Source organism: Abramis brama (assembly GCF_963993115.1).
Source record: "Abramis brama genome assembly, chromosome: 23".
Lineage (NCBI taxonomy): Eukaryota > Metazoa > Chordata > Actinopteri > Cypriniformes > Leuciscidae > Abramis > Abramis brama.
Genome location: NC_139985.1, coordinates 12,804,271 through 12,832,070, shown reverse-complemented (window position 1 = coordinate 12,832,070; position 27,800 = coordinate 12,804,271). Strand labels below are relative to the sequence as shown.

Here is a 27,800-nt window from a genome sequence, read left to right as displayed (position 1 = left end):
AAGCTGCAAAGTGGACTAACAGTAGTTTGACAGCACACTCACATAAAGAATTAAAAAGTTTAAGAAAGTTGGCAGTCAAAATCATTCAATTGAGGTGCTCTGGTTATTGTTGTCACTATATGGATGCTTAGTTGGTTGACAGGTGCTTTACCTTAGGTGAGCTCAGTGACCTGCGGAGTCCGTAGACCGAGGGGTCAGCATAAATACCCTCCTCTCTTATTCGGCTGGGACCCCGATCAAACCTGGTGCTGGGCGATCGGGCAGGAGAGGCGAAGCTGTGCGGAGAGTAGGGTCCTCCCGATGAGGAAGAAGGCGAGCGAGGGACTGACCGTGAGCGCGGCTGTATGGAAAGCCGTCTCATAGAGTTCTGTGCTGAGTCCAGCTGGGGGTAATAGGCAGGACCTTGGGGTCCCATCATCCACTGAGGGTCTCGAGGTTGACCGTATATGGGTCCGTCTCGCAATGACCTCCTTCTCTCTTCCGCGGTCCAGCGAGGAGATGGTCGGTTGTACGCAGCCGACATGGAGCAGATGCTCTCGGGTCGGACACCGGGTGGGTAGAGGGGATATTCATCCATATACGGAGGCCCGCCGTACATGCTGTAACAGTCTGCTGACATACCGTGGTTCACTGTGTAGTACCTGGATGGACTGAGAAGCAGAGTGATTATAATTAATAACAAATGAGTGGAAATCTAAATAAAAATAGACTACAGTTCAGAAGTTTGGGGTCAAAGTCTATTAAAATAACTGTTTCTATGTTAATATATGTCAATTATTCTAAATAATTTATTCATTATTTTTCAGCAGTCATTACTCCAGTCTTCAGCATCACATGCTATTTCAGAAATCATTCTAATATGCTGATTTGGTGCTTAAGAAACATTTCTTATTATTATCAATGTTGAAAACAGTTGTGCCGCTTAATATCTTCGAGGAAACCGTTATACATGTTTTAAGGATTATTTGATTAATAGAAAGTTCAAAAGAGCAGGATTTATTGGAAATAGAAATATTTTGTAACTTTTATTCATCCTTGCTGAATAAAAGTAATTCATTTCTTTAAAAATTCTTAAAAATGTATTGACCCCAAACTTTTGAACAGTAGTGTATATATATACTAGCATTACTTTTAAAAAAAAACCTAAAACTAAGCTAAAATAATTTGTTTACAACTCCAAAAAGAACTTATATTCCCATAAGTTTTTGTAATCTACTTACATTATAAACAAAAATGTCAGAGAAAAATAGCAGAGAAATTAAATCAGTTTAGTAATTGTACCAGTCTGATTAAGTTTAACATATTAATATTAAATACTTAAATACTATAACTAAACTAAAACACTAAAACTCAAATAAAAACTGAAAATTACAAACCTAAAGTAGATCTAACAAAGATAAATAACAAAAACTAAATTAAAATACTTGAAAATAAAATAAAATCTCCCTTGAAAACCCCAACTATAATAACCCTGCTGAGAAGAAAAGGATGAGGTCGTGATGCCTCACCTGCGTCCGTCGTCCTGAGGCACCAGGGCCCGGCGCTGGTTGACCCACTGCTGCAGCTGCGTCATGGAGCTTTTCCTCTGGGCGAGTCTCTCTGGTGCCGTCCTGGGCACAAAGCCCCTCCGCATCACCACATTCTCCTCGTGCGGCTCTCGCAAGTCCCTCACATTCTCTTGGGACTGGTATCTTGAACCGTTGGGAGGACCATAGTTACCCCAGCCATTGGGGTGATGGGGTGCCAGGCCTCCTTTCTCCCCCATCCTGCTCTCTATATTAGGGGTTACTGGGGTGCTGGGTGTGGTGTCTCTGGACTCTACTCCATTTGGCTCATGTTTGACTGGCTCGTGAAAGTCTGGCCTCTGCCCGTTGTTCTCCGCATGAGAGTTGGGCTCCAGTCGTTTGGCTACCATGTCATTTTGGTCAGCTGTAGGGATGGGCTCAGATTTATTTCTGCAGGACAGCAGGAGAGAGAAAGACAAAACATCTGTGAGACACTGTCATGAAACAGAGTGATGCCTTTGATCTTCTTTATGCAATGTTGTTTTATAAGGAGTGCACATGACTGTTTGTTTCAGAGTATCAGGGTAGCAGTACTAAGGACGCACTTTTGCATTCCATCTCTGCAATTTTTTGGCATCTGCTGTTTTCGCTCCACGAGAATCATGTTTTTAAGACGCTGTCCAAACCCATGACTTTTTTTCCTTCTGTGAAACCCAAAAAGTGGAAATCTTGAAGAATGTACTCTTTGTACTCTATGAATGAAGATCCATAAAAGCACCAGAAACGTTTAATAAACGTAGTCTATATGACTCATGGACTTTATTTCAAGGAGTGGTTGACCGATATATCATCAAGGCTGATTTTTTAGTTATCGCATCGGCCAATAAGTTATCCTGTTTGGTCGTGAAGTGTCGTATGTGGGACTTTTATTTTGACAGAGTGCAGACACACAGGAAAAATGCATGTACAAACTATCCAAGTGAATTGAGTTTGGCTGTCAACTTCAAACTATGGTGCACTATATATCTAGTTGACCATTATGTGGTCATATTACTTATGTCATATTCACTTTGTAGTGTGCGTAAAAATAGCATTTCCTGGTCTTTGAGGGGTTTGTTTTTATTCCAACTGCACACAGATTTACAGTACCAGATTACTAGTAAGTTTTATTGGTTACAGTGTTATATTTGATGAGAGGAGGGTGAGTAAATGCCAGAATTATATCTTACAGAGAATAAAAAGATATATTTTAAACAGTTTTTCACTTTGTCAAGCTGTTTTTGAATGCAGGACCAAATTCTGTGTGAATCAGTGTGTATTATAGATGTGTGTGTACCTGGATGTGGCTAGGATGTGGACCCTGGCAGCCTCACTCATGACTTGGATCCACTCCTCTTGCTCCTTCTGGCTGTCGGCACTGAAGTAATATGTACGAGTTCCTGCGTGCTCAGCCTGCAAACAGAACGCAATACTGCCCTTTAAATCCTCACTTTCCTCTTCCTCCTCCTCCTCCTCCTCTATTTCACGCCACACCTGCAACAGAAAGAGAAAGAAAGAGAGAATATCATTGCACTGTCCTATAGCCTCTCCCATTTCGCAAGAACTTAACTGTAAACCTGATACCACAGGAACAACAGAGCATGCAAAAAAAAGACCCAATACAGCTCATGCAAAATAGTGGATTAAATTGCTCATATGTACGTGAACAGGTATACAAATAACAGCCTGCAAATGAAGGACATGCTTAAAGTTATAAGCATAAACACAGTACTTTATTTGGAGTAATATTTGGAGTAATATTTGGCTTAAGGCCTTTCAGAGCTGGAGAGATGTGGGTAGGTGGGGTTGCAGTGCATGCAAACAAACAAATCAGTCGTGCAACGACTGTACATTTTCATGTAAATTCATATCCTCGAATTTAAGAGGGCCAAATTTGTTGATATTTAATATGCAGCAGAACATGGGAGAAAATAGCAGAAAGGACATGCAGATCAGACTCACAAATATAGTAATTGAAGGCTGACAGGTGAGCAATTTAGTCATTTAATGACCGACATTTGATTTAGACTACTGAATATAGAAGTTTGAAGATTCTTATAAAGTTTTGTCATCACTATCATTACTGTTAGCTCATGTTAGGAACGTAAGCATGTGAATCTGATCTTGTCACTTGTCATGCAGTTATAGGAGCAAAAAGAGGTGTTCTGAAATACCTACTAAATGGGGATCATCGACACACTGGAGAAAACTCACTCAGGGGTCCTCAGAGATGGGGGGGGTATTGGGAACAGAGGAGAAAAAACTACATAAGGATGACTAGATCAAGTATACAAATCAACTTTAGGAGCAGGTTAGATGTGGGCTAGGTGTGGCCAGGTTTATTGTAATGGAGTGGATAGTGTGCACTAATATCCTGAAAGAGATGGCGGTTAGTAGAAATGGGGCTTTGTTGTGTTATTTCAGACACAAAACATCAGCTATATGAAACACATAGACACCTTGTGTGAAGGTGTAAGTATAGCATAAATTAAGCTACATTTAAAAAGTAAGACTAGTTTAACTTGTCCAAAACACTGCAGTAGACAACTTCACCACATGAGGGCACTACAGAGTTAATTGTGGACAATATGTATTCAGTGGTCATGAGTGGCAAAGAGCAAAGAAAACTGAATAAATTAGTTTGACTACACAGCTAAAAACAAAAATACTGAAGCTATTATTTCTATAATATCTCAAAAGAAATCAACAAAGCTCAGATCTACAAGCAAATTCTACCTAATGCCTCTGATTGAACTTATGTCTAGTCTCTGTAATTAAGTTTTCTTATTAAGGGACAATATTTGCCCTGGAATATTTTTTTCTAACCATACAAAAACACAGCGTGTTAGTCCATTTATGCCAAATACTTCATTCAAGTCAATTGAGAAAAAATAAAGTAAATAAATTCAAATTAATTCTAGCTGTAGTTACTTAAAAACAAAATTATAGCTGTAAAATGTACTGGATATAATAACTATTACTATAGGGGAACATTTTATTACACATTTTAAATATCTTGGGTCTTTTTTTAACTTTCAGTGGCATTTTTGGTCAGTTTATGATGCACGAAGCCTGTGACACAACCTCAGATTTCTATAACTTACATGACATTTTGAGGAAACACAGCACGTATACTGAATGGAGAGGGTGTGTTACCACTGATGAAACCTGACAATCACTGGAAGCTATAATAATCCGACCATAAAAATATAATTATGTAATTCAGCATCTCTACCATTGCCAATCCTCTTCATTAGTCTTGCTTAAAACAAACACCTGAACTTTTAGTCATCCGAGGGTGTGCTACTGCTAACATCAGTTTCATACAAACTAATAGTTAACAAATAGACAGTTAGCTAATTGACACTGGAGATCATTAGGGAACTAATTGTATTTCTGAATAGACAACACCCGGTGAACAGAATTTGTTGTACATCCACAAACAAATTATAGTCATATACTGTACTGTACAGGTGAACGTGTTAATGTGAAATGTCTAGTAAGGATTAAAAGCCAGGGAGACTCCTGAGCTTACATGACTTCAATTAACCAGAATAACAGACCTGGACTAAACTAAAGTAATCATTTATTTTCTTGTTCATTCTCTCAATGAGCTGGATGTTGTTTGCATGCCTAAAATTCTCTTGAAACTGAGATTTCAACATTTGTTTCACAGGAAATGGAGTATCAAAACGAAAGTTTGCCTTAAGTTCTGCCGTTCGCATTGCAGAGGTTGCTCAACTTTAGAAATATGGCACAGAAACCAGTAATGCTGTCCCAATCCTTCGCTCACCTTTGTACCTGCCAAAAGAATGCCTCATTTTCTTTGACTGAACCTCTCCTTGAGGAAACCGTCACTCCCGCATTATTGATTCATTTCAGGGCTTGCCAAATTCTGTGATTACTGTTTGCATTTCATTTTTACAGGGAAGCCATTGGCCTTTGTTTAAACCTTCATTATAGTATAACCAACATTCTAGCACATCTTTATGTAAAGTAAACAAGTGCAGGAGTAAGAGGTGCAATTTGTAAGTATGTAAAAGATATTTGACACTGCTTTGTGAGGACGCATGACAAATGAACCATGCTAAACTGAAGTGACATGATTTATCTGGTACTAATTTGACAAGTTGTCACTAACATAATGATTCAAAGTGTAATATTATAATGAGAAGAGGCAATGTAAAGTTCATAGGTTTCCCAGATGAGCAGTTCGTTATAATATGGTGCTGAATAATATGGCAGTCAATGTTGTTTTTGACCCCATTGACTTTCATTGTATGCACAAAAAAAGGTTACATGTTCTTAATAAAAAAATAAAAAAATACTACTAATAAAAATGTCTCCTTTTGTGTTCCACAGAAGAAAATGTAGTAATACAGGTTTTGTTTTTAGTGATGCTTCATTGCTTGTAAATCACTTCCTCTAAGACATATTTATGTTCCAGATGAGACATTTGAGTTTACAGTAGCATCACATGTCAGACTGATCTATCTTTACAGACCTCCTCTTAACCACCAGGTACTCTTCTACCCAAATAATCACAGGGGCCTTCTTTTCTTCTTCACAATTCAGAAAGAAGAACTTCCCATCACATAGTATGTAAGTGCAAGGCTATATTTAGTCAAAGCTTAATTATGTCCTAATTGAAAAGGTTTGTCATCATTGGTCTGTGAAGAGAAACATGCGAGCTCAATCACATCCTCAGGAATTCCACAGGCTCAGTCAGACCACAGATAAGAACTAGCACAAGATCACTTCTATTGCAGCTAGCCTGAAGAAATAAGCCTACGCAAGTGAAATTCGGAAAGTATGTATTAGTTTCCTGATCTGTGTAGGATTTCATGTTATAATGACGCCCTCTTTTTGTGCAATTGCTGATGCAAGTGAAGGCAATACACTGGAATAGCAGGTGATCTGATAAGAATGACATACATTTGACCTTTTATTGCAAATGAAAGACGGTCAAGCTAGATAGTCTTGTTGTAATTGGAGTGTGCTTTGATGTCTCTCTCCGTGCCAAGAGCTCTCCGTCTCCTATGGCACTGGCACAGAGGTGCGACCTGAGAACCATGTTTACTAGGGGTGTGACGGTACACAAAAATGACGGTTCGGTACATACCTCGGTTTTGAAGTCACGGTTCGGTACAAACATGAGAAAACTAAACATTATTTTTAATAGTAACCTTACACATTACTATTATATTAAAGGTTACAATTAACAACAGAGCCCAAACTATTAAATTCAGTTGCTTAATGACAGAAACCATAGTAACAAACAGGCTTGGGATGAACTAATGAAGGAGGAGTGGCTAGAAACTGAACACAATGAACATAGAGGAAGTCCAAACACAAACAGAAGCGTGACACTTCTAAATCTAATTATACAATTATGTTTCTACTCCAATTTGTTGTTAAAATATACTCATTTACACAGTGGCCGTCATAACTTGTTTTCATGACAGATTTATCTAAACATACATTAAATAAGCAAGACAGGTTAAGTAAAATATAATGAATATATAGGCTAATATAGTGCATATATTTAGCGAAAGAGTTTATTTCTCTAGCGAACTAACAAGTTGTGGACACTGAATGTAAATGTACTTACCTGACGTAAATGTAACGCTGTGACATTGTTTACAAGCTGTTTTATTGATGCCTTTCTGCCGTTGAAACACTGATTGTTGAGCGATTACACGAGATATGTTTAAGTAAGTTGTACTGTCTCTTTCATCATACCTTCAAATGTTTATTCTGTAACTATAGCATTAAATTTCATTGTAAAATGGAAATTCATTCATGATAAAAACGAAAAATCTCGATACGAATACGTGTATCGTTATACCCCTAGTGTTACAGTAATCAGATGTCCAAGAGAGACAAGTAATGCTAGATCATTTATTTCAACTGGCCACAATGAAAGTCACTACAGGTTATTTCCTTTGAGTGCAATATCCACTAAACATAGTTTCCCATCTCGGCAATGACCCACAGCTGAGCCATCACATCATGGCTTTTTACACCACAATACAATCTTTTGCTGACTTTTAGGAATTATTTACTATTTTGTTGTGGTAAATCCCTCAATGGCCTCAGAAATCCTCTTGCACATTAGACGTGCTGTAACTGTATTCTTCTATCTGTATCTTACAATGATGTACATCTCAACATCTGAATAGTGATTCTATAGAATCTTGAAGAGAATAGAATACAATAAATAAAGAACAAAACTAATTAAGTTAAGTAAGTTAAATTATGCTACGTTACGTTAAGTTCAATTAAATAAAATCAATTAAATGTTACACTTCATTTTATGGTGACGTAGTTACATGGTATTTACTCAGGTAATGCACTCAAAAAATTAAGCCTTTTTTAAAGATTTATGCGTTTCAATTAATAGTAATGTTCCATCAAATTTAACTGAATAATCCTAACATATTTTAATTGAATAATTGATTCAATTCAATTTGATGGAATTTTACTATTCATTTAAAGGTGTAATTTTTTTTTAGTGATATACTGAGTAATATTAAAGCTGCAGTATGTAAGCTACTTCTCTCTGTTTATGTCTATGACGAGTCATGCAGGTACTGGGCAATTCCACAGTGGTACGACCCATACCAGTCTAAAAGAGTCTGAATATAAAAACTTGTTATAGGTGTACCGTAGTGATTAATTAACTACATGCACTTACAATAGAGTTACAGTTAGGGTTAGGTTTTGGAGTAACACTTTATTTTACAGTGTCCTTGTTACATAGGTTACATGTACTTACCATAGTAATAACAGTAAATTATGCATAATTACATGTAACTAACCTTCAACCAAATCCTAATCCTACCCTAACCCTATAGTAAGTTCATGTAGTTAATTAATATTACTCAGTACTTAAATGTATAATTACACTGTAACAATGACACCTTAAAATAAAGTGTAACTGGTTTTGGTTTAGGGTTAGTTGTAATTATGCATAATTTACTGTTATTACTATAGTAAGTACATGTAGTAGTGTGTAACTAACGTCACCTTAAATTAAAGTGCTACCAAATAAAATAAAATACATTTTGATTGGATTTATCTGGGAGAAAAACACTCAGAGAATGAGCAGTTCACCTGTCTACACAAATTACAGCAGGTGCCAATGCCCAGAGCAGCTCTATGTAAAAACAAAGGAACAGGGCAATTCTGCCTTATTTTTTGGAGTGCCAGACGGAAGAGGAAGCAGACAGTCAAGCTTCAGCGGATATGAAAATGACAGCCCTCTGCTTTCCAGTCTCCTTGCTTCTGTTATCCTGCCTGTCTCTCTCCTTTTGAGCCTCTGACACAAGTAGTTGTACACTCTCAAGTCATGCGGAGCTAGGCTGAACTGGCTTGTTTTTGATCCTTATGTTTGCTGATCCTGGAGTCCATGGGGCAGGGACATGTAGACATGCTAGTGTAGACAAACATGCTTTCAGAAAACTAGGAGACCAACTAGGGTTGTCAAAATACCAAAAATGTCAGTAGACAACAACAACATAAATATAATGTACACTATCAGTCAAAAGTTTTGGATCGGTACATTTTTTTATATTTTTAAAAGAAATCTCTTCTGCTCACCAAGGCTGAATTTATTTGATAAAAAAACAGTAATATTGTTAAATATTATGACAATTTAAAATGACTATTTTCTATTTTAATATATTTTAAAATGTAATTTATTCCTGTGATCAAATCTGAATTTTTAGCATCATTACTCCAGTCTTCAGTGTCACATGATCCTTCAGAAATCATTCTAATATGATGATCTGATGCTCATAAAACATTCATTATTATTATCAATGTTGAAAACGGTTGTGTACAATTTATTTTCAGGATGAATGGAAAATTCAAAAGAACAGCATTTATTTAAAATAGAATCTTTTGTAACATTATAAATGTCTTTACTGTAAATTTTGATCAATTTAATTCATCCTTGTTGAATAAAAGTATTGATTTCTTTTATTTCTTTCCCCAAGCTTTCTATTTCAGATAAAGGCTGCTCTTTTGAACTTACTATTCATCAAAGAATCCTGAAATAAAAATGTAAATAACTGTTTTCAGCATTGATAATAATGAGAAATGTTTCTTGAGCATCAAATCATCATATTAGAATGATTTCTGAAGGATCATGTGACACTGAAGACTGCAGTAATGATGCTGAAAATTCAGCTTTGATCACAGGAATAAATTACACTTTACTATATATTCACATAGAAAACAGCTGTTTTAAATTGTAATAATATTTCACAATATTACTTTTTTTTATCAAATAAATGCAGCCTTGGTGAGCAGAAGAGACTTCTTTTAAAAACATTTGAACAACAAAACTTTTGACTGGTAGTGTAAATATAAATATAAAAAGTAATTGGTTCATATTTATATTATATTATATTATATACTATATTTTTAAGTAATGCAATTAAGTTTACATTCCTTTAAGTTACTAATATTATAATAATAAATCAACAGTACTGTACTCAGTAACACAGCTGGGTGAAGGCAAACAGCTGGAAATAACGCACACGCAACATTGCAGGAAGGTTAAAGCCACAGCAGTAGTGTGATGCTCTCCATGTTGACAAAGCAGTTAACAGCACGAGCTCAAACAACAGCAAAAATATGGCGGAGAACTGGAACATGAATGATTGCAGCAACCTTTAATGACTAAGCGTCACACAAGGCTGGATGGCTCCTTGTGTGTGTGTTCCGTCTACCACCGTACTTTACAAACACGCACACACTCTCTGGATGGCGTGTGTCTGTTCTGAACGCTCTGATGTGTACTTCATACACAGCAAACAGACAGAGTTCACATGTCTGATAAGAGAGACACCTCAGCCCAGCACGCTAGGACAAGGTAACCAGCTCAGGGCTGCTGGGAAGAACAAAGTGAACTCAGGACAGACAACACCGACTGCAGAGACAGGTGAGAACGGGAGGTTTCATCCAAATTGCCATCAATAGCTCTTCCAGATTGGCTGCAAACCCTGTTTTCATGGTCCACCCTTAAGGGAAATATGTCTGTCATGAATCTATTACAAACTATATGAAAGCTGTCTGGTCGTATCTGTGCATCTCGCATGCCAGTGGTTCAGCCGCTGAGGACTTTTCCATCCAGAAAAGATTTCTCATCTCTTAGTCTGATGGCGTGAGTCGGTAGACTCACCTCCTGATCTTTCATGTTTCTGCCGTTCATCCCTCAGAGAAAAGATGAATCTTAGGCTAAAAATGTTCCAAGCACACAGCAGTTACACAACCAGCACTCATTAATATTGCAGCGGCTCTATACTGGGACATAAGAATGAGAGAGAGGGAGTAAAAGAAAAATAACTCTCTTCAAAGAGAACATAGTAGCAAACACACATACATATTTATGTAACCATCTAAAATAAATTGGGCTGATAAAGAAATTATATTACTGTTGCAAACCAAAGCATTCAACGGCTAGTTAACCCAAAAATGAACTTCGTTCATCTTTGGAACAATATTGTTAGAATATTTTTTCTCCAGGTGATGAACAATAAAAGAACTGACAGCCAAGTATGTGATTTCAGATACAGCCAATTAGAATCCACATAACTTTAAGGAGCTCAAGCTTTTAAAGAAACTGCAGTGTGCGTTTAAAACAAACAGAACGTTACCGTCCATTGGTATGGATGATATAGTTATAATTATCTACAGTGAGGAAAATAAGTATTTGAACACCCTGCTATTTTGCAAGTTCTCCCACTTAGAAATCATGGAGGGGTCTGAAATTGTCATCGTAGGTGCATGTCCACTGTGAGAGACATAATCTAAAAAAAAAAATCCAGAAATCACAATGTATGATTTTTTTAACAATTTATTTGTATGATACAGCTGCAAATAAGTATTTGAACACCTGAGAAAATCAATGTTAATATTTGGTACAGTAGCCTTTGTTAGCAATTACAGAGGTCAAACGTTTCCTGTAGTTTTTCACCAGGTTTGCACACACTGCAGGAGGGATTTTGGCCCACTCCTCCACACAGATCTTCTCTAGATCAGTCAGGTTTCTGGGCTGTCGCTGAGAAACACAGAGTTTGAGCTCCCTCCAAAGATTCTCTATTGGGTTTAGGTCTGGAGACTTGGTAGGCCACGCCAGAACCTTGATATGCTTCTTACAGAGCCACTCCTTGGTTATCCTGGCTGTGTGCTTCGGGACATTGTCATGTTGGAAGACCCAGCCTCGACCCATCTTCAATGCTCTAACTGAGGGAAGGAGGTTGTTCCCCAAAATCTCGCAATACATGGCCCCGGTCATCCTCTCCTTAATACAGTGCAGTCGCCCTGTCCCATGTGCAGAAAAACACCCCCAAAGCATGATGCTACCACCCCCATGCTTCACAGTAGGGATGGTGTTCTTGGGATGGTACTCATCATTCTTCTTCCTCCAAACACGTTTAGTGGAATTATGACCAAAAAGTTCTATTTTGGTCTCATCTGACCACATGACTTTCTCCCATGACTCCTCTGGATCATCCAAATGGTCATTGGCAAACTTAAGACGGGCCTTGACATGTGCTGGTTTAAGCAGGGGAACCTTCCGTGCCATGCATGATTTCAAACCATGACGTCTTAGTGTATTACCAACAGTAACCTTGGAAACGGTGGTCCCAGCTCTTTTCAGGTCATTGACCAGCTCCTCCCGTGTAGTTCTGGGCTGATTTCTCACCTTTCTTAGGATCATTGAGACCCCACAAGGTGAGATCTTGCATGGAGCCCCAGTCCGAGGGAGATTGACAGTCATGTTTAGCTTCTTCCATTTTCTAATGATTGCTCCAACAGTGGACCTTTTTTCACCAAGCTGCTTGGCAATTTCCCCATAGCCCTTTCCAGCCTTGTGGAGGTGTACAATTTTGTCTCTAGTGTCTTTGGACAGCTCTTTGGTCTTGGCCATGTTAGTAGTTGGATTCTTACTGATTGTATGGGGTGGACAGGTGTCTTTATGCAGCTAACGACCTCAAACAGGTGCATCTAATTTAGGATAATAAATGGAGTGGAGGTGGACATTTTAAAGGCAGACTAACAGGTCTTTGAGGGTCAGAATTCTAGCTGATAGACAGGTGTTCAAATACTTATTTGCAGCTGTATCATACAAATAAATAGTTAAAAAATCTTTTTTTTAAAAAATTTTTTTAGATTATGTCTCTCACAGTGGACATGCACCTACGATGACAATTTCAGACCCCTCCATGATTTCCAAGTGGGAGAACTTGCAAAATAGCAGGGTGTTCAAATACTTATTTTCCTCACTGTATATAGTTATAGTTATCGTTCTTGGTGTGAACAGGCCCCAACTCCAAATTTAGTGTACTTTTGGGGACAGTATTGTCCTCAAAGTTTATCCAAGTGTCCACACACATACTAAGTGTGTGTGTATGTGTGTGTGCGTGTAAGGCCTGAAGCAACACAGAGCAAGAGAGTATTAGACTCCCCTATGTGAAACTGAAGAATATCCTGTGCCCAAAGAATTGGTAACACTTCCAGGAGAAGAGTCTGAATAAAAAGACCCAGGGCAAGATGCACTGCATCGGACATGTTTCAGGTTCTTTAGTGAAGGCAACATGATACATGTAACCATTCACTGTCACCGATCATGATGAAGAATGGTTGACTAAACACACCTTCCTTTCTCTCTCACACACACACACATGACAAACACATTTCAATATCTCCAACTTAATTATTAACACCAAGCTAGGTTATTATTTAAGTTCAAAACACACCCATAGATATTTTTAGAGACATAGTGTGACATATATGATGGTGTCATGATTTTTATTATGGTTGCCATAAAAATGAACCTGATCTGCGCTGACGTGGATCCACACCGAAACTACACTTTAGGGGTCTCTGTGATATGAAAAAGAAACACTGCACACCTTTGCCTCAGGGTGCAGATGTAAGAGGCTACTGGATCCCTCTGACTGTTGGTTTGCTTTGTTCTGCAAACTAATCTCTGGAGTATAAAATAGTCTCTCTTTGGTAGAAGATTGAACAGCTTTGGATATGTTTTCAAAAACACGTGGATAGGCAGACATGGGTTTTTGTAAAGCTGTGATGGCGGTGTGTCTAAACCTGCCATTTCCACAGGGCATGAACATTAGAAGTATAAGTGTGACGCAGAAACCAAAGTAAAATGCAAAAAGAGATATCTGAGAACTATAAAGAAGACTTTGAAGTAAATGTGATCTTACAGTCAAATGACTGTTAAACCCCCTGCTTCTTAAAAAATATTATTTAATGGACAATAACAATATTATACAACAGACATGTTACAAATAGGAGTTTAAGTCTAATATTATAGAATTTAATCCAAACAGAATGGGCAAATATAAAATAATGTCTAAATAAATCATATTTAAAGGGATAGTTAACCCAAAAATGAAAACAAAGAAGATATTTTGAAGAATGTTGGTAACCAGACATGGAAGTCAATGTCTGGTTACCAACATTCTTCAAAATATATCCTTTTGTGTTCAACAGAAGAAAGACCCACATGTTGTTCCAAACCTGCAGTTTGAGTAAATGATGACAACATTTTTGGGAGAACTATCCCTTTAAGTCATTATATTTACAATATAATTTATTTTTTATTAAATACAAATAATATATTGTAAATATACAAAATTATCAAAAGTGACAGTAAAGACTTTCATGATGCTATAAAATATTAATTTTTCAAAATAAATGCTGTTCTTTTGAATTTTCTGTTTATCAAAGAATCCTGAAAAGATATTAAGCAGCACAACTGTTTTCAACATTTTTAATAATAAAAAAAATTCTTGAGCAGCAAATCAGAATATTAGAATGATTTCTGAAGGATGAAAATTCAGCTTTGCCATCAAAAATAAATGACCTTTTAAAATATATTCAATTAGAAAACGGTTATATGACATTGAAATTATTTTTTACAATATTACTGTTTTTACCAACACTATCTCACGACCAATTCGTACGAATTCGTACGAATGATAAAAAGATGGCTAATTCGTATGAATTCGTACGACCTCACTTGTACGAATTTGTACGATTTGTCTAAACCCACGTGATGGGTAGGTTTAGGGGCGGGGTCAGGGGTAGGTCATTCGTATGAATTCATACGAATTGGGCAATTCGTAAAATATGTACGATTTTGCAAAAATAAGTTAAATAAATAAATATTTTGCATAAAGCATCATTCAAATATAACTAAATATTAAAAAAGCTTAAATCAGAAATTATTCTTAATACAGCTCCGGCAGAAGCAAAGCTTATTCCTCCTTCCTGATTATTTAAAAAAAAAAAAAAAGTATTGCCAAAGGTCATCAACGCCTCAGCTGTGCCTCGTTTGTTGCTTGCTTATTTCCAATTGGTCAGTTTAAAAGCCAGGTGCTATATATAAAAAAAGCAGTTTTACTAGAAACCTAACAAAACCTGCAGAGACACGACATCAAATTCTTGAACATCTCCAGCCCAGCCTTTAGGGGCCCCGTGGAGCCAGAGGCAAAGAGACATAAACACAGTTACCAAACACATAACGGTCTCACATTCTCCACAAGTGGAACGAGCACACCTACAATCGTGTGCTATAAACACAGCTCAAAACACATCTTCACATGCTACCCAGCATGCACCCTGTCTAATCTAATAGAGCCTCACACACAGGCTAACCACAATCTTATTCACTAAATGATGATAACTCACTAAATTATGGTAACTCACCACAACAATGTTCTCTCACAGTGCAACCAGGGGCGCATACACTCAGAAATACTGTGATCTGTTAGATATGTATGCTCTAAAGGTCTATGTACTCAAACCCAGTCGCCTGGGACCCTGATGAAAATATAATCTGACATTATGTTTGTCCTTCTGGCACATGGTGTGCAAACATATTCGGGAACGCATGCAAAGATGCAAAGTCCACTGCATGTGTGGGTGTGCAATCAGGGTAAATATAGAGTCCGTGGTTTTGACTAAAAACAGATAAAGGTCGTTGAATCATGATTAATTCAGAAACATCGCTTAAAGTTTCCTATCATCACATGACCTACACTGACACAGAATACCATGTTTACCTGTCGCCCCTCCCATCCCTTGTCCCGACAGCATTCAAAACATTTATTAAAAATGCACAGAGATCACCAACCTTAAAGGCAAACTTGCGGGTGATGTTGTCCACTGCCTGAACTGGTCCAATCTTGAAGCTGAGAAGAGGAAGGCTGCCCAAGACTCCTTCTTCTTTATCGTCTGGATGGAATAAAAATTTGTATGTCAAAGACAAACATAAACAAAAAATAAAATAAAACATCTGTATTATATCATTCCAACCTGGATTTAAAAAGAAAAAGATGATGAGAAACAATTCTGTTCTAAATCAGAAAAGTCCAACTTTCTGTTGTGTGCCGCTACACTGGTGATGATAGGCAGTGGTAATGGAAAAGCAGGTAGACGGCAGGTGAATCCCATAATAGATATCCATTTTTATCCCAGCGCAAAACAACGCTAATGACACTGAAGCAAGCAGCGGCGCACAGCCTGGGAGAGAAGCGCTCGGGCTGGTTAAATAATGGAGCACATCGTTAAATTTTCATCGCGAGGAGGGCAACGGAGATCCTGTGTTCTTGCTCTCGATCACCCGTACTGAGAGCTGCTGACGGGGATATGCAGTGAACCCACCCGCGCGCGTATGTGTGTGTTCTGACAACACTGTGTGTGCGTGTTTGTGTGTGAATGAGAGAGACAGGGAGGGGCGGAGGGAAAGGAGGAGTGGAGCAGATTGTGTTTGTGCTGTATAGAAGAGAGAGAGAGAGAGAGAGAGAGAGAGAGAGAGAGAGAGAGAGAGAGAGAGAGAGAGAGAGAGAGAGAGAGAGAGAGAGAGAGAGAGAGAGAGAGCAAAAGATAGCTATCATCCCCTCAGTGACTCAGTGCTGCAGGTATTCTGGCTCTCGACCAGCTGTACCTGCACTGAACAACCAATCAGAGTATTATTCTGTCAACAAAAAGGCCAGGCAAAACAATTCTGAATAAGAACCGTACACTGATAAGGAAAAACATGATCTCAACGACAAACCTTAAAACACAATGAAATACATGAACACTGTATAAATGAGGGTTACATACCAACAACAACCACAACCACAACAAACACAATCCTAAACCTGTCTGACAGGGTTGTAATCATTACAAGACAAGAAATGTCTCTCCCAATTTTCAGATTTGTGGTTATGAGTTTAGATGTTAGTTTTTTTTCAATGGTTGATTCTTTAATTTATTAGCCTTAGTCCTCTCCAATCCTGAAAACTAGTTGTCTGCATAAAATCTATCCTTATTTTACTTATTCACCCCCTACATTTAGCATTTGTGTCTTACTTTCCAGTAAAAATGTCTAAATAAAAATTGCATAAGCCATGGTGTCAGGGAATAAATTATATTTTTCTTACCCTGTTGGCATATTGCTATGTATTGTGTTAAGCATAAATCTAAGAAAATTTTGTTTAAAAACAAGAACATGATATAATAATAATAATAAATAAATAAAATAAGTGAGAAACATAAAATATATTCAAGTCTTACTGTCTGACAATGTATTTTTAGAACTATAAACTATAAAAGAAGTTGGGTTTTTTTTGGCAGTCACCTATTTTTATCACTCTGAAACTGTGAAACTCATCTTAACTGTGTCCAAGTGCTTTGACATGCTTTTGTATACTTTAATAGGTAATTTTACACAAGAACTGTTCCACAAATTATGGGCTGACATATCAATCACACACAAAATCACTGACTAATGGCACGTCAATACAAAAGCGGAGACAATATTTACATTGGGGTGACTCTTGATACTGGTTATGTAACAATACTAATTTACACATTCTCTCAGAATCTGTTGTTTGTCTTTTCAAAATAATGCTTGATATCACAGGCTCGAGATGATCCTTATTTCTCTTTTCAAACAGTTTATAGTAAAAGCCTTGACAAAAGGTGCAGTCACATTTACTGTTGTTTGGTGAATTTTCTTATGCAAAATCCAGTCATTTTAATAGGAATCCCCACAATTGAGAGATTTCGCAACAGGTTGAAGTTGGTCATGCAAATTTGCTATGTTGGCCATCAGAAAGATGCTTGGTTTGAAAGTGACTTCTCTGTGCTTCATACATCGCTACATCGCAATGGATAATGGAGCTATTTGGCTCAGAAGTATTATCGATTTTGATTTCATGGTGACATTTCATGGTGGATAACTCATACAGGTTTTTAGGGTAAGTACATACAAAATTTTCATATTTGTGTGAACTATCCCTTTAAGGGGTAAACAATCATTTCATCCAAGTTCTCTTCTTTTCATTTGGCATACTGTACAGCTCTTATATCTGCAGTGACAACAACAGAGAGCCATTTTTCAACGTCCCCCCACGTTCAGAATACCAATTGAGGCATTAAATTGCTCTGTCACACATTCTCCAACTCTTTTGCACAGCACAGTTGGGTAGATGGATGTGGGGTGATAAGAGGACGTAGGGTGTTGTGCCTCCAAACACAGTGCCGTCGCCAAGACATTAAGGGCAGCCGTGGAGACGTATGGGACACAGCCAGTTTCTGAGTGTTGCTGATTGTGATTTTTAAATAAATGACCCTCTCACCCCAGTGAGCCAATCAAGGAAGGAAAGAAACTTCCTGGTGTTCCTGGAGTGTGTTTGTTATGCCTCTGACAGTGACTCTCATTAATATTGTTATGTTGTTATGCGTTACATTTTTGAATATACAATGGTCTTTGTGTAAAGTAGTTGCAAAGTTTATTACAATGCAAGTGGGATGACATGACGTTTGTTGGCATACTGAAACACGAATATCGTTTTGACCTTGCATCTAATATCAGATTTCTACAGACATTGAGGTCAAAAGTAGGAATAGTTCTATTAAAAAAGTATTATCCGAATGCACTTCCTGCAAGGAGACTTACTATTCATTTCAATAGTTAGCATGTTGCTAAGCTAACAACATGCCACACTAATAATTAGAATATACAATAATAATTAAAGCACAAACCTTACAACCAGTGGGTAAAATTATCCATAAATTACATTTAAATTAAATTACACTGAGCTATTGTTATTGATGATATTCAAGATTATTCATAATCAACGCATTTAAAATGACAGAATAAAAACTAAGATTAAGATTACTGAACATTACTGTTCAAAAGTTTGGGGCCAGTAAGATTTCTTAATGTTTTTTTAAATAAGTCTCTTATGATCCCCAAGGCTCCATTTATTTGATCAAAAAATATAGTAAAAACAGAAATATTGTAAAACATTATTGAAATGTAATCTATTTTAATATTTTTTTTAAATATACTTTATTCCTGTGATGGCAAAGCAGAATTTTAGAACAGCATTTATTTGAAAAAGAAATGTATTTATTCACAAAAAAAAAATCTTATTGACACCAAACTTTTGAAGAGTAGTCTGTAATAAATCATTTTATATAATAAACTCTCAGAAATTTTTATTGATATTTTTCAGTACTGAAAGTTTATTAATAATCAGTTTCTCTTGCTATCTCCACTTTTTTTTTTTCATTGAGCTGCCGCAATGCATTCTGGGAATGTCTTCTCTATGAAGGATGCGAGGAGTGCTCATATAATGCCTTAAAGTCCCCCTGTGGTGAAAATCAAGCTTTTAATGTTGTTTATATATCTGTGGTGTTTTTAATATGCTTTAAGTCAACATCATTGCTGAGTATTTTCTCCTTAAAACTGCAGTTTGAAACCTCAGTTCTGACGTCACAAACTACCTTGTATCCAATCACGTCAACGTGTGGATCTCTGATGAGTGATTGGAGACGGGGGTAGTTTGCATATTCATAGAACTGCATATACTAAATGAGGCAAGGGTCTAGAGTTACATTCAAGCTATTTTAAGGCATGATTTTTTTTTTTTTTTCAATAAAACAAAGTTTAAATATGTCATTTTGGTGATCAAAAATGAGTTTTAAGGGATAAAACTATTGACTACAGGGGGACTTTTTACGTTTTGATGTTGCCTTCAGTATATGAGGGTAATGGAGAGGCAGTGTGAAGTAATTAGCCAGAGAGACATGGGCAAAGTCAACAGGGTTGAATCATGCAGCCGAAGCCCCACAGGCCTTGCTGCATTCACCGATATAATTAAACCTGCTGCACACAGAAAGCTTGATCCAGCCAAGAACTATTACTGTAGACCTCCTCCTCAGGGTAGACGCATGCACAGATGTTCTTCAAGTTTATGATTAAATTGCAGCCTGAGCTAGGAACATTTTATGATCTAATGTGATAGGGTAATGGATCTCTAATGGGTCTCAAATTTACACAACAAATAGGCATTACGGAGACCAGTGAGAAATCAGATTTGCTCATCTCATCAGCAGGGCTAAATCAATCAATCACCAAATACTGTCTCTGATCAGAGAGCACATCTGTGAATCCACATATAAACTTAGGGACGTTGGATGTGTGTGGACAGCTTTATCCTCCATAGGCTTTGTGGAAGAAGACAACAGCCTTTTAAAGCTTTACTTATTCTAGCCAAAACAAACCCCATGACATGCGTATCTGAGCAGAGCCGGGAGGACGTCTAGCGTCTACACTCCCTTCAGAAAACCTGAGATCAAATGCATGTGGGTCCTGTCAAAGGGGAATGCTTGTATAAAGGTAGTAAGGTGGTAGTTTAAAGAAGGAAGCACCACAGCCCATAACACAGGCCTGGAAGACTGAAGGGATGAGGAAGTCTTCAAGGAGAGGAATAGGATATTCAGAGGATATTTGTGAAAGTGAAAAGATGTGTAGGTCTAGTGGTACAATTTTGTTTGGCATGGAATTTGTTCAAATCCCTACTTAAAGAGATTAAAGTACATCCAAAAATGAAAATTCTGTCATCGTTTACGTCCAAACCTGTGTGACTTACTTTCTTCTGTGGACCACAAAAGATATTTTGAAGAATGTTTTGATTGTTTTCATCCATACAATGAAAGTCAATGGGGTCCAAAACAACATTGGACCCCAATGATTTCCATTGTTTGGATGAAGAAGAAAAAAACATTTTTTTTTGTGTTCAACATGACATTTTCCTTGATGGGTAAATTATCCCTTTAATATGAATTTTTAAATTAACTGCATAAAAATGCACAAAACATGACAGCCAATAATCATGCATTTTCATATATCATTTAAATTAATTTTTCAAAGTTGAATTTTAAATCCATTTTGGCTTAACATTTGAAGTGGCACGTGCCGCGTCACTTTCATTTGGCATGATGCTTCCGAGCAAACACACAGTGCAAGAAAACCTCGCTGTTTTTACACGGATGATTGCCAGTTACAATCTCACAGAACAAGTTTGTTTCTGACACAGCACGCAAGTGTTCAGATACACAGCAACAAGAAGCCAGTCTCTGAAAACTGAGAACCAACTCAGAACAACACTGACAGCAAGTGAAGAGTGAACTTTACAGGAAGTCTGACATGTTTGGAGACGTTGAGAGACTCATATGTGCATTACCTCAGACAGTATCACTGTCAACTATGGTCAGGTGCACACATAGGGTCTATTCACACAGGATTAGTATTACCTGTTGTAATTTTTCCAGACCTTTTTACTGAAAGTAAAAGTCGCCGTAATCTTTACTGACAATGTCCGTAATGATTACTGAGATGGCACATTCGGACAGGTCTAAAATCACAGAGAAGCTCTGGTAATTATTACTTTACCCCACCTCTCCATGTTAAACTAGTCCCGTTCAAATAGGGCTATAACACACAATATAATAGTCAATGGATCTAAAACCAAAACTATGTGTCTGAATAGTAGCACCATCAATGTTGTTTACTTTTAAAACAATGCACAATGAATCACTGACAAGAGTATTGCCATAAGATTACGTAATAAATTGGGGGGGGGGGGGGGGGGGGGGGGGAGAACCCACTATGATTACATAACTTAATATGTTTTGATTTAAGGATGGACTAGTTATACATTCTTTAGCAAATATGAAGACAAATCACTGACTTATATTCCCAGATAGTAAAGTATGTGGATTTTAAATCACTTTAGGAAAGTATTGAGGGGACACAGAGGAAAATATGCAGATAAAAAAGTAAGAAAGAGAGTGTTAAAAAGGAGTGCAATGAAAAATACATTTTCTTCAGTATTTTTGTCTTGTTTTCAAATAAAATTGTCTAAATATTCTGAAGATAAATTTACTGCAAAAATTTCATTAAAGAAATAGTTCACCCAAAAATGAAAATGATCCCATAATTTACTCACCCTCAAGCCATCGTAGGTGTATATGACTTTCTTCTTTCAGCCGAACACAATCAGAGTTATATTAAATAATATCCTGGCTCTTCTCAGCTTTGTAATCCAACGCGCGTATGGCCGTTGCCGGAAGCCAGTGATTATAGTTTATAAAGTTTTAAGAAAACTCTGGCACTATTCAATGCCATTAAAAAACTGTGAAGAGCCAGTATATTATTTAATATAATAAATTTGATTGTGTTCGACTGAAAGATGGAAGTCATATACACCTTAAAGGACCCTTTAAGACCATAAAGGAATAATTCCCTCACAATATTTAATCATTTACTTGTCTTCCTTCCTTTCAGAAGACTTCCTTATTCTGTAGAAAACAAAAAGTAGATATAATGTGGTCATTCTTTTCCATGCAATTACATTTAATGGAGAATGAAGATCTAAGCTTTGAAAAAACATGCTAAAATAGCATTAAAAGTTCCTAATTTGGCAAATTGTGAGGTTCATGCATTAAAAAAACTCAAAGATATCCAATTCAAGATACATTCTCTGAAGTGTATATAAGCAAATTATCTTGTTTTCAAAAATAGAATATTTGACATTCTTTTCTAGGAATTCATCTTCCTCTGAAATGATTAGTAAGTTGATATTTCAAGATTTCAAGATTATTCTGCACGCAACACAATTCATTCTTTAATATGCTGACCATTTTTACCTTTCCACATGAAGGCTTTAACCCTTTCAGTCCCTTTTAATTTTTTTAATAGTTATTTTAAGAAAAAAAAAAAAAAAACATTTATTAAAAAAATGAAAATACACAAAAACATATTTTTATAATAATAATTCATAATAATTTAGAATTTAGAGTACACATAAAGCATGGATATAATGTTGGTGTGTCTGAAATATAAACCAGGTCTGAAAGGGTTAAAACCCCAGATGTGACCAGTGTCTAAAGAACATGAAGGAACATATGGATGAAGCTTCATACCAAATATCTTAACACCCTCCTCTTTCCCACAATGCCTCTGGATGATGTTGATTCTCCACGCATGAGCTGTGACTGACCTTCACGGCTGGTCTAAAGGAGACGGTCATTCTCGTCACGCAGATCACATACGCCGCTTTCTGAGAGTGCGTGATTGAAGTGGGAATAGTGTGGGAACAACTCACTACAAATTTGCGTCACACTTAATTTTGTAATGTGTCATTCTTGGACCAAACTGAATTGCAAAAATGTCTTCCATTGGCCAGACAAACAGATAAGCAGTGGAAAATCACATCCCAAACTCACACAGCTGGTTGAGCAAATGTCGGGATGCTTAAACAGAACAATGTTCAGTGTGCTAGATTTTACAATTTAATTCAGGGTATTTTAACTAACGCTAAATCTCAAACACATAAACATTTAAAATACTTTTAGGCTTCATATAAAACCTATTTCCTTAATCTCCAACATTACACACTCTTTAGGAATCCAGCTACACTTCATTAGTTTCTTTCCAATATGGGAAACTAGCTGAATATACGTGCAAATTGAACTGTCATTTAAAAACATGTAATTACCCCAAAGTAAATTAAAGATAATTACTAATGTCTTGTATATGCCTCGGTTGGAAGGAAACCACAAGTTAGATGCTTAAGGTTTACAGTATGTAAAACCATGTCAACATCAGCCAGTGTGGCTGTCAAGACAACTTCACAAGCAAGTTCATGAGAAATAACACAACAAAACAAACATGTCTAAACATGAAATCCTCTATTTTCAAGGCATTGTTTCTAAGATTTGTTTAAGTTTTTTAAGTTCAAGTACAATTTCTAAAACTAAAATTGAAATCGACTAACCCTTGAATGCAACCTTGCTGAATAAAAGTGTTTATTTCACTTTTATGACCCCCAACATTTGAAAGGTACTGTAGTGTTTCAATGGTGTTTTATGGTTCTTAAAAAAATACCATTGATTTACAGTGCTTCAAAATATGTACCATGGTACTTTTTCTTTTGACACAACATAGATAATACAGTTTTCTAAGGCCTTCATAGAGGCTTCATACTGTAGTGTGCTTGTGCTAGACTGTCATTATAGATCTACTTTTATACTTCTCTTCTTCGCTACTGGCAGCACACAGCCTGTGTGCTGAAACAATGCCATGGGATAAATTCAAATAATGTTTTATAAAACTGGTTTTAAAAAATACATTCGAATCATACAGCTTTTGAGCTTCTGGGGAACTCACTAAAATATGTTTAACCAAATTCACGAGGCCCGAACTTATGCATAATCCAGCATTTACATACACAACCTACCTTTGTAATAGAAAAGACATCGATCTGTCAGCACAAACCAGCGCTTGTTCCACTGTTTCACACCACTGCTTGCCTACATTGCAGGAAAAAAAGAAAAGAAGAAAGAAGAAAAAAATCAAGGCCTTGAAACTGCATCTAAGTGCCTAGACGTTTTTGAAAGAGAGTGGCTTAAGTATGGATTATAGAGTTCTGGCTTTAGGCTGTGAGAGCGTGTTTGTTTGCGTCTGTGTGGATGATGGTGAGGTTTAAGGATGAGCAACAGTACCTGCTTGTGAAGCCAACCCTGCCGGGCCACCTCAGCATTGGGGTTGCGTCGCATAGAGTTGGAACGCTTCCCAAACGTGGCGGTTCTCTTGGGTGTGCGCGTGCCCTGGTGGGAGAGTCACGGAGGAGTGTTAACACAATAACACCAACGGCAAACGCACACAGTCTGGGTAATGAATGACAGCGGGAATGAATTACAAAGGAAAGACATCCACCGCAGCCAGACCATTGTTAACAAAAACTAAAACCATTAAAAATAAAGGTAGCATTTTATTTTACAGTCCTGTTTTGCATGAACATACTATGTATTTATTGTAGTAATGACACTAACTGGGTAATAACTAAGTACTAACCCTGAACTACTGCTGAACCTAACCTTAACCCATGTAGTTACCTTTTATTACAGTACTTTCTTGGGTAACTACACTGTAAGTACAATTTAAGTGCATGTACTGTAAAATAAAGGGCAACCAAAGTAAAATTACATAAATATAAACTTTTTATTTTATTTTAGTAAGATGCTAAGGTAAGTTTCATTTAAGTTTCATTCAAGTACTAACATTTCTAAAACTAAAACTGAAATAAAAATGAATTAAAGCTAATCTCAGAAACATTAAAAAATTAATACAAATTATTAAAGCACATAAAATTACAAAAATAAAAGCTAATTTAAAATATTAATTCAAATGTTCTAATTAAAAAATTCTATAATAACATATATAAATAATATTAAAATAAAGACTTGTTTGTTATAACAAGTTTAAATAAAATTGTATCTTTGTATCTTCATAATTAATATAATATAATATAATATAATATAATATAATATAATATAATATAATATAAAAAAATATAGTAAAATATAATATAAAGTAATTAATAATAAAACAATATAAAAAGTATAATATTTGTTTTAAAATTCATATTTAATAAAAAAATATATTATTCATGTCAAAAATAATATTAATACAAATAATAATAATAATAATTCTAGAATAATTCTATTTCTAGAAACTAGTTAATCTATAGCAGCTGTACTGACCCGTGCGTGGTTTTGGGAGTCCGGGGGCATCTCAGAAACCATGCTGATATTGTTGGCGTTGCTGTTTGCTTCGCTGGCTTTGTTCACGGGCCCCCTGCCACCCGCCTTGCCGTTCATTTCCGAATCAGAGCTCCTGTGAGCACACACACAAAGCCATTGAGCCATCCCAGCCTTTGATCCCGTAACAAACTTCTCATCTGCCGGCGTTCAACGCACCAATGCAGAGAAATCATTTTCAAACTAATACACTGACTCGAACTGGTGGAAAACTGAGGGATTATGGGAAGGAAGCACACAGGCATTCGGGAGCAGCTATTTTTATTCCCAACTGGCACCGTCGTAAGGCCGCACCCCTGAGGTTGCAGTTTAAAAACAGGCGATGGTTCACAAAGAATGTGATTGGAGTGGCGAATAGAGGAAAGAAAGAGAGAAAGAGTTGGTGGATGCAGGCCTGCAGTCTCAGGTCAATCGTATCGATCTCCTTACTGGGCCGCCCAGGCCCTCTCCAACAGCCTTCGATCCACCGACCAGCAAGATGAATTTACAATCCCCTAGAGCCGCCCCCGGTGGCTGAAGCTTCCATCTTGGAAAGCTCACTGTAGTGCATGCTAACATCCGCAGTCAGTTTATAGCCATACGCAAGTCATTATGAGTCTCTGAAGCAAAGAACATTACATAAACACATATGGAACAGAGCATGCACATACAGATCAAATAAGGACATAAAAACACACACAATCATTAGCGCAAAGTGGGAACGCACACACGACAGTAACAATTACTACATTAGGGCACGACAGAAACATCTCTGTGCTAATTATCTAGGCTTTATTTAGCTATCGTTGCAAACAGCGGTAATGTTCCACCAGCTTCCTGCTTCGTAAATGGAAATTAATAAAATTAAATCCTGGATGGATCTCAGCTTTAATGGCATCACCTCTTATTAATGTGCTATTGGCTCTCGACTCATTATATTGATCCAGAGGAGAACAAGAGGTAAGTGCATTCTCTTGGAGGAACGTTTTACTAAATGTATAGAGGAAATCAAGGAAATTCTGGCACGTTTATCCTCCACCTGTTATCTCATGCAGCTTAAAACGAAATTAATTAAATGCTCTCAGCGTAATTTATCCTGACATCGCCATTTGTTTGTATTTATGTTTCCATAGTGAACAATTATTTTATAGTGACTATTATACAAAAAGCCAGACAGAACAGGGTTGGTCTGACAAGTAATTGTTTTTCTGTCTCCTTAGGGGCGTTCACAATCACATTTTCAGCAACGAGACGGATGTTATTCATTTTCAATGACAGTTGATGATTAGTGTCAGTGACAGTGACTGTTGGGAACACCATGTTTTAAGCAGCAAGTAAACTGACTTCTCAAAATAAAAATCTATTTTTATTATACAATATTTTTACAATTTAAAATAACTGTTTTAATATATTTTAAAATGTAATTTATTCCTGTGATGTCAAAGCTGAATTTTCAGCATCATTACTCCAGTCTTCAGTGTCACATGATCCTTCAGAAATCATTCTAATATGATGATTTGGTGCTCAAGAAACATTTCTTATTATAATCAATGTTGAAACCAGTTTTGCGTTCTAATATTTTTTATGGATTTTTTTGATGAATAGAAAGTAAAAAAATTGCAGCATTAATAAGAAAAAAAGTAACAACATTTTGATCAATTGAATGTGTCTTTGATGAATACAGGTACTAATTTCTTAAAAAAAGACATTTCTCTGACTCTAAAATTATGAATGGTATTGTAAATGTTTTGATGTTGCATTTACAATCTATCATGGGGATGGGTACCACTGTGCATTATATTACCCACACACAAAAAAAATCACATAGCCAGACAAAAATGATAACATGAATGAGTTCATGAGCCTTTTGGACTGAAGGAATAGTTGCGATCTCTTTTGAAAGAAGACCCTTGGTTAGCTTGTTGTCCAAGCTGAAATGCTTTTCACAATACAAGCTCTTATTCAACATGTCACAGATTCAGCAAAGGCAGTATAAAACTAACAGAATATTTACAAAAGAATAAACAAAAGTTCACTCACAGCAAGGGTTTCAAAGGTCCGTTATCTTCCAGGTGCGTCTGGATCACTTGCTGGTGTCCAACTGTTCCGTTAGGGTCATTTTGACTGAAAAGATAAAAAAGACACTTAAGATTTCAGACTGATTGACAAACACATTTTAAACAATCTTTCAAAAACTGTCTGGAAGAATATCAAGCCAAAAGCAGCTGGAACTGATTTCCCATTTGTTTAAGGTGCTCCAAAACTCGTTCTTATGGCTTTAAACCTGTTTCA

General features: G+C 36.7%; 1 protein-coding gene across 37 annotated transcripts in view; it reads right to left on the bottom strand.

The window, feature by feature from the left end:
- Nucleotides 1-27,800, bottom strand: part of plekha6 (pleckstrin homology domain containing, family A member 6) — a 77,057-nt gene that overhangs the window by 19,924 nt on the left and 29,333 nt on the right. For 17 of the 37 annotated variants that reach the window (XM_084100399.1, XM_084100395.1, XM_084100408.1 and 14 more), the window contains exons 2-9: nucleotides 27,549-27,632; nucleotides 25,473-25,605; nucleotides 24,432-24,536; nucleotides 24,167-24,239; nucleotides 15,721-15,821; nucleotides 2,842-2,957; nucleotides 1,509-1,955; nucleotides 152-650 (exon numbers count right to left, since the gene is read on the bottom strand). In XM_084100399.1, the coding sequence (XP_083956525.1) occupies nucleotides 152-650; nucleotides 1,509-1,955; nucleotides 2,842-2,957; nucleotides 15,721-15,821; nucleotides 24,167-24,239; nucleotides 24,432-24,536; nucleotides 25,473-25,589 (1,458 nt within the window). In that variant the 5' untranslated portion in view covers nucleotides 25,590-25,605; nucleotides 27,549-27,632. Of the gene's footprint in view, nucleotides 1-151; nucleotides 651-1,508; nucleotides 1,956-2,841; nucleotides 3,039-3,718; nucleotides 3,852-15,293; nucleotides 15,387-15,720; nucleotides 15,822-15,902; nucleotides 16,274-24,166; nucleotides 24,240-24,431; nucleotides 24,537-25,472; nucleotides 25,606-27,548; nucleotides 27,633-27,800 lie in introns of those variants that run through there. The other 20 variants (XM_084100391.1, XM_084100405.1, XM_084100390.1 and 17 more) reach the window with 7 other exon arrangements.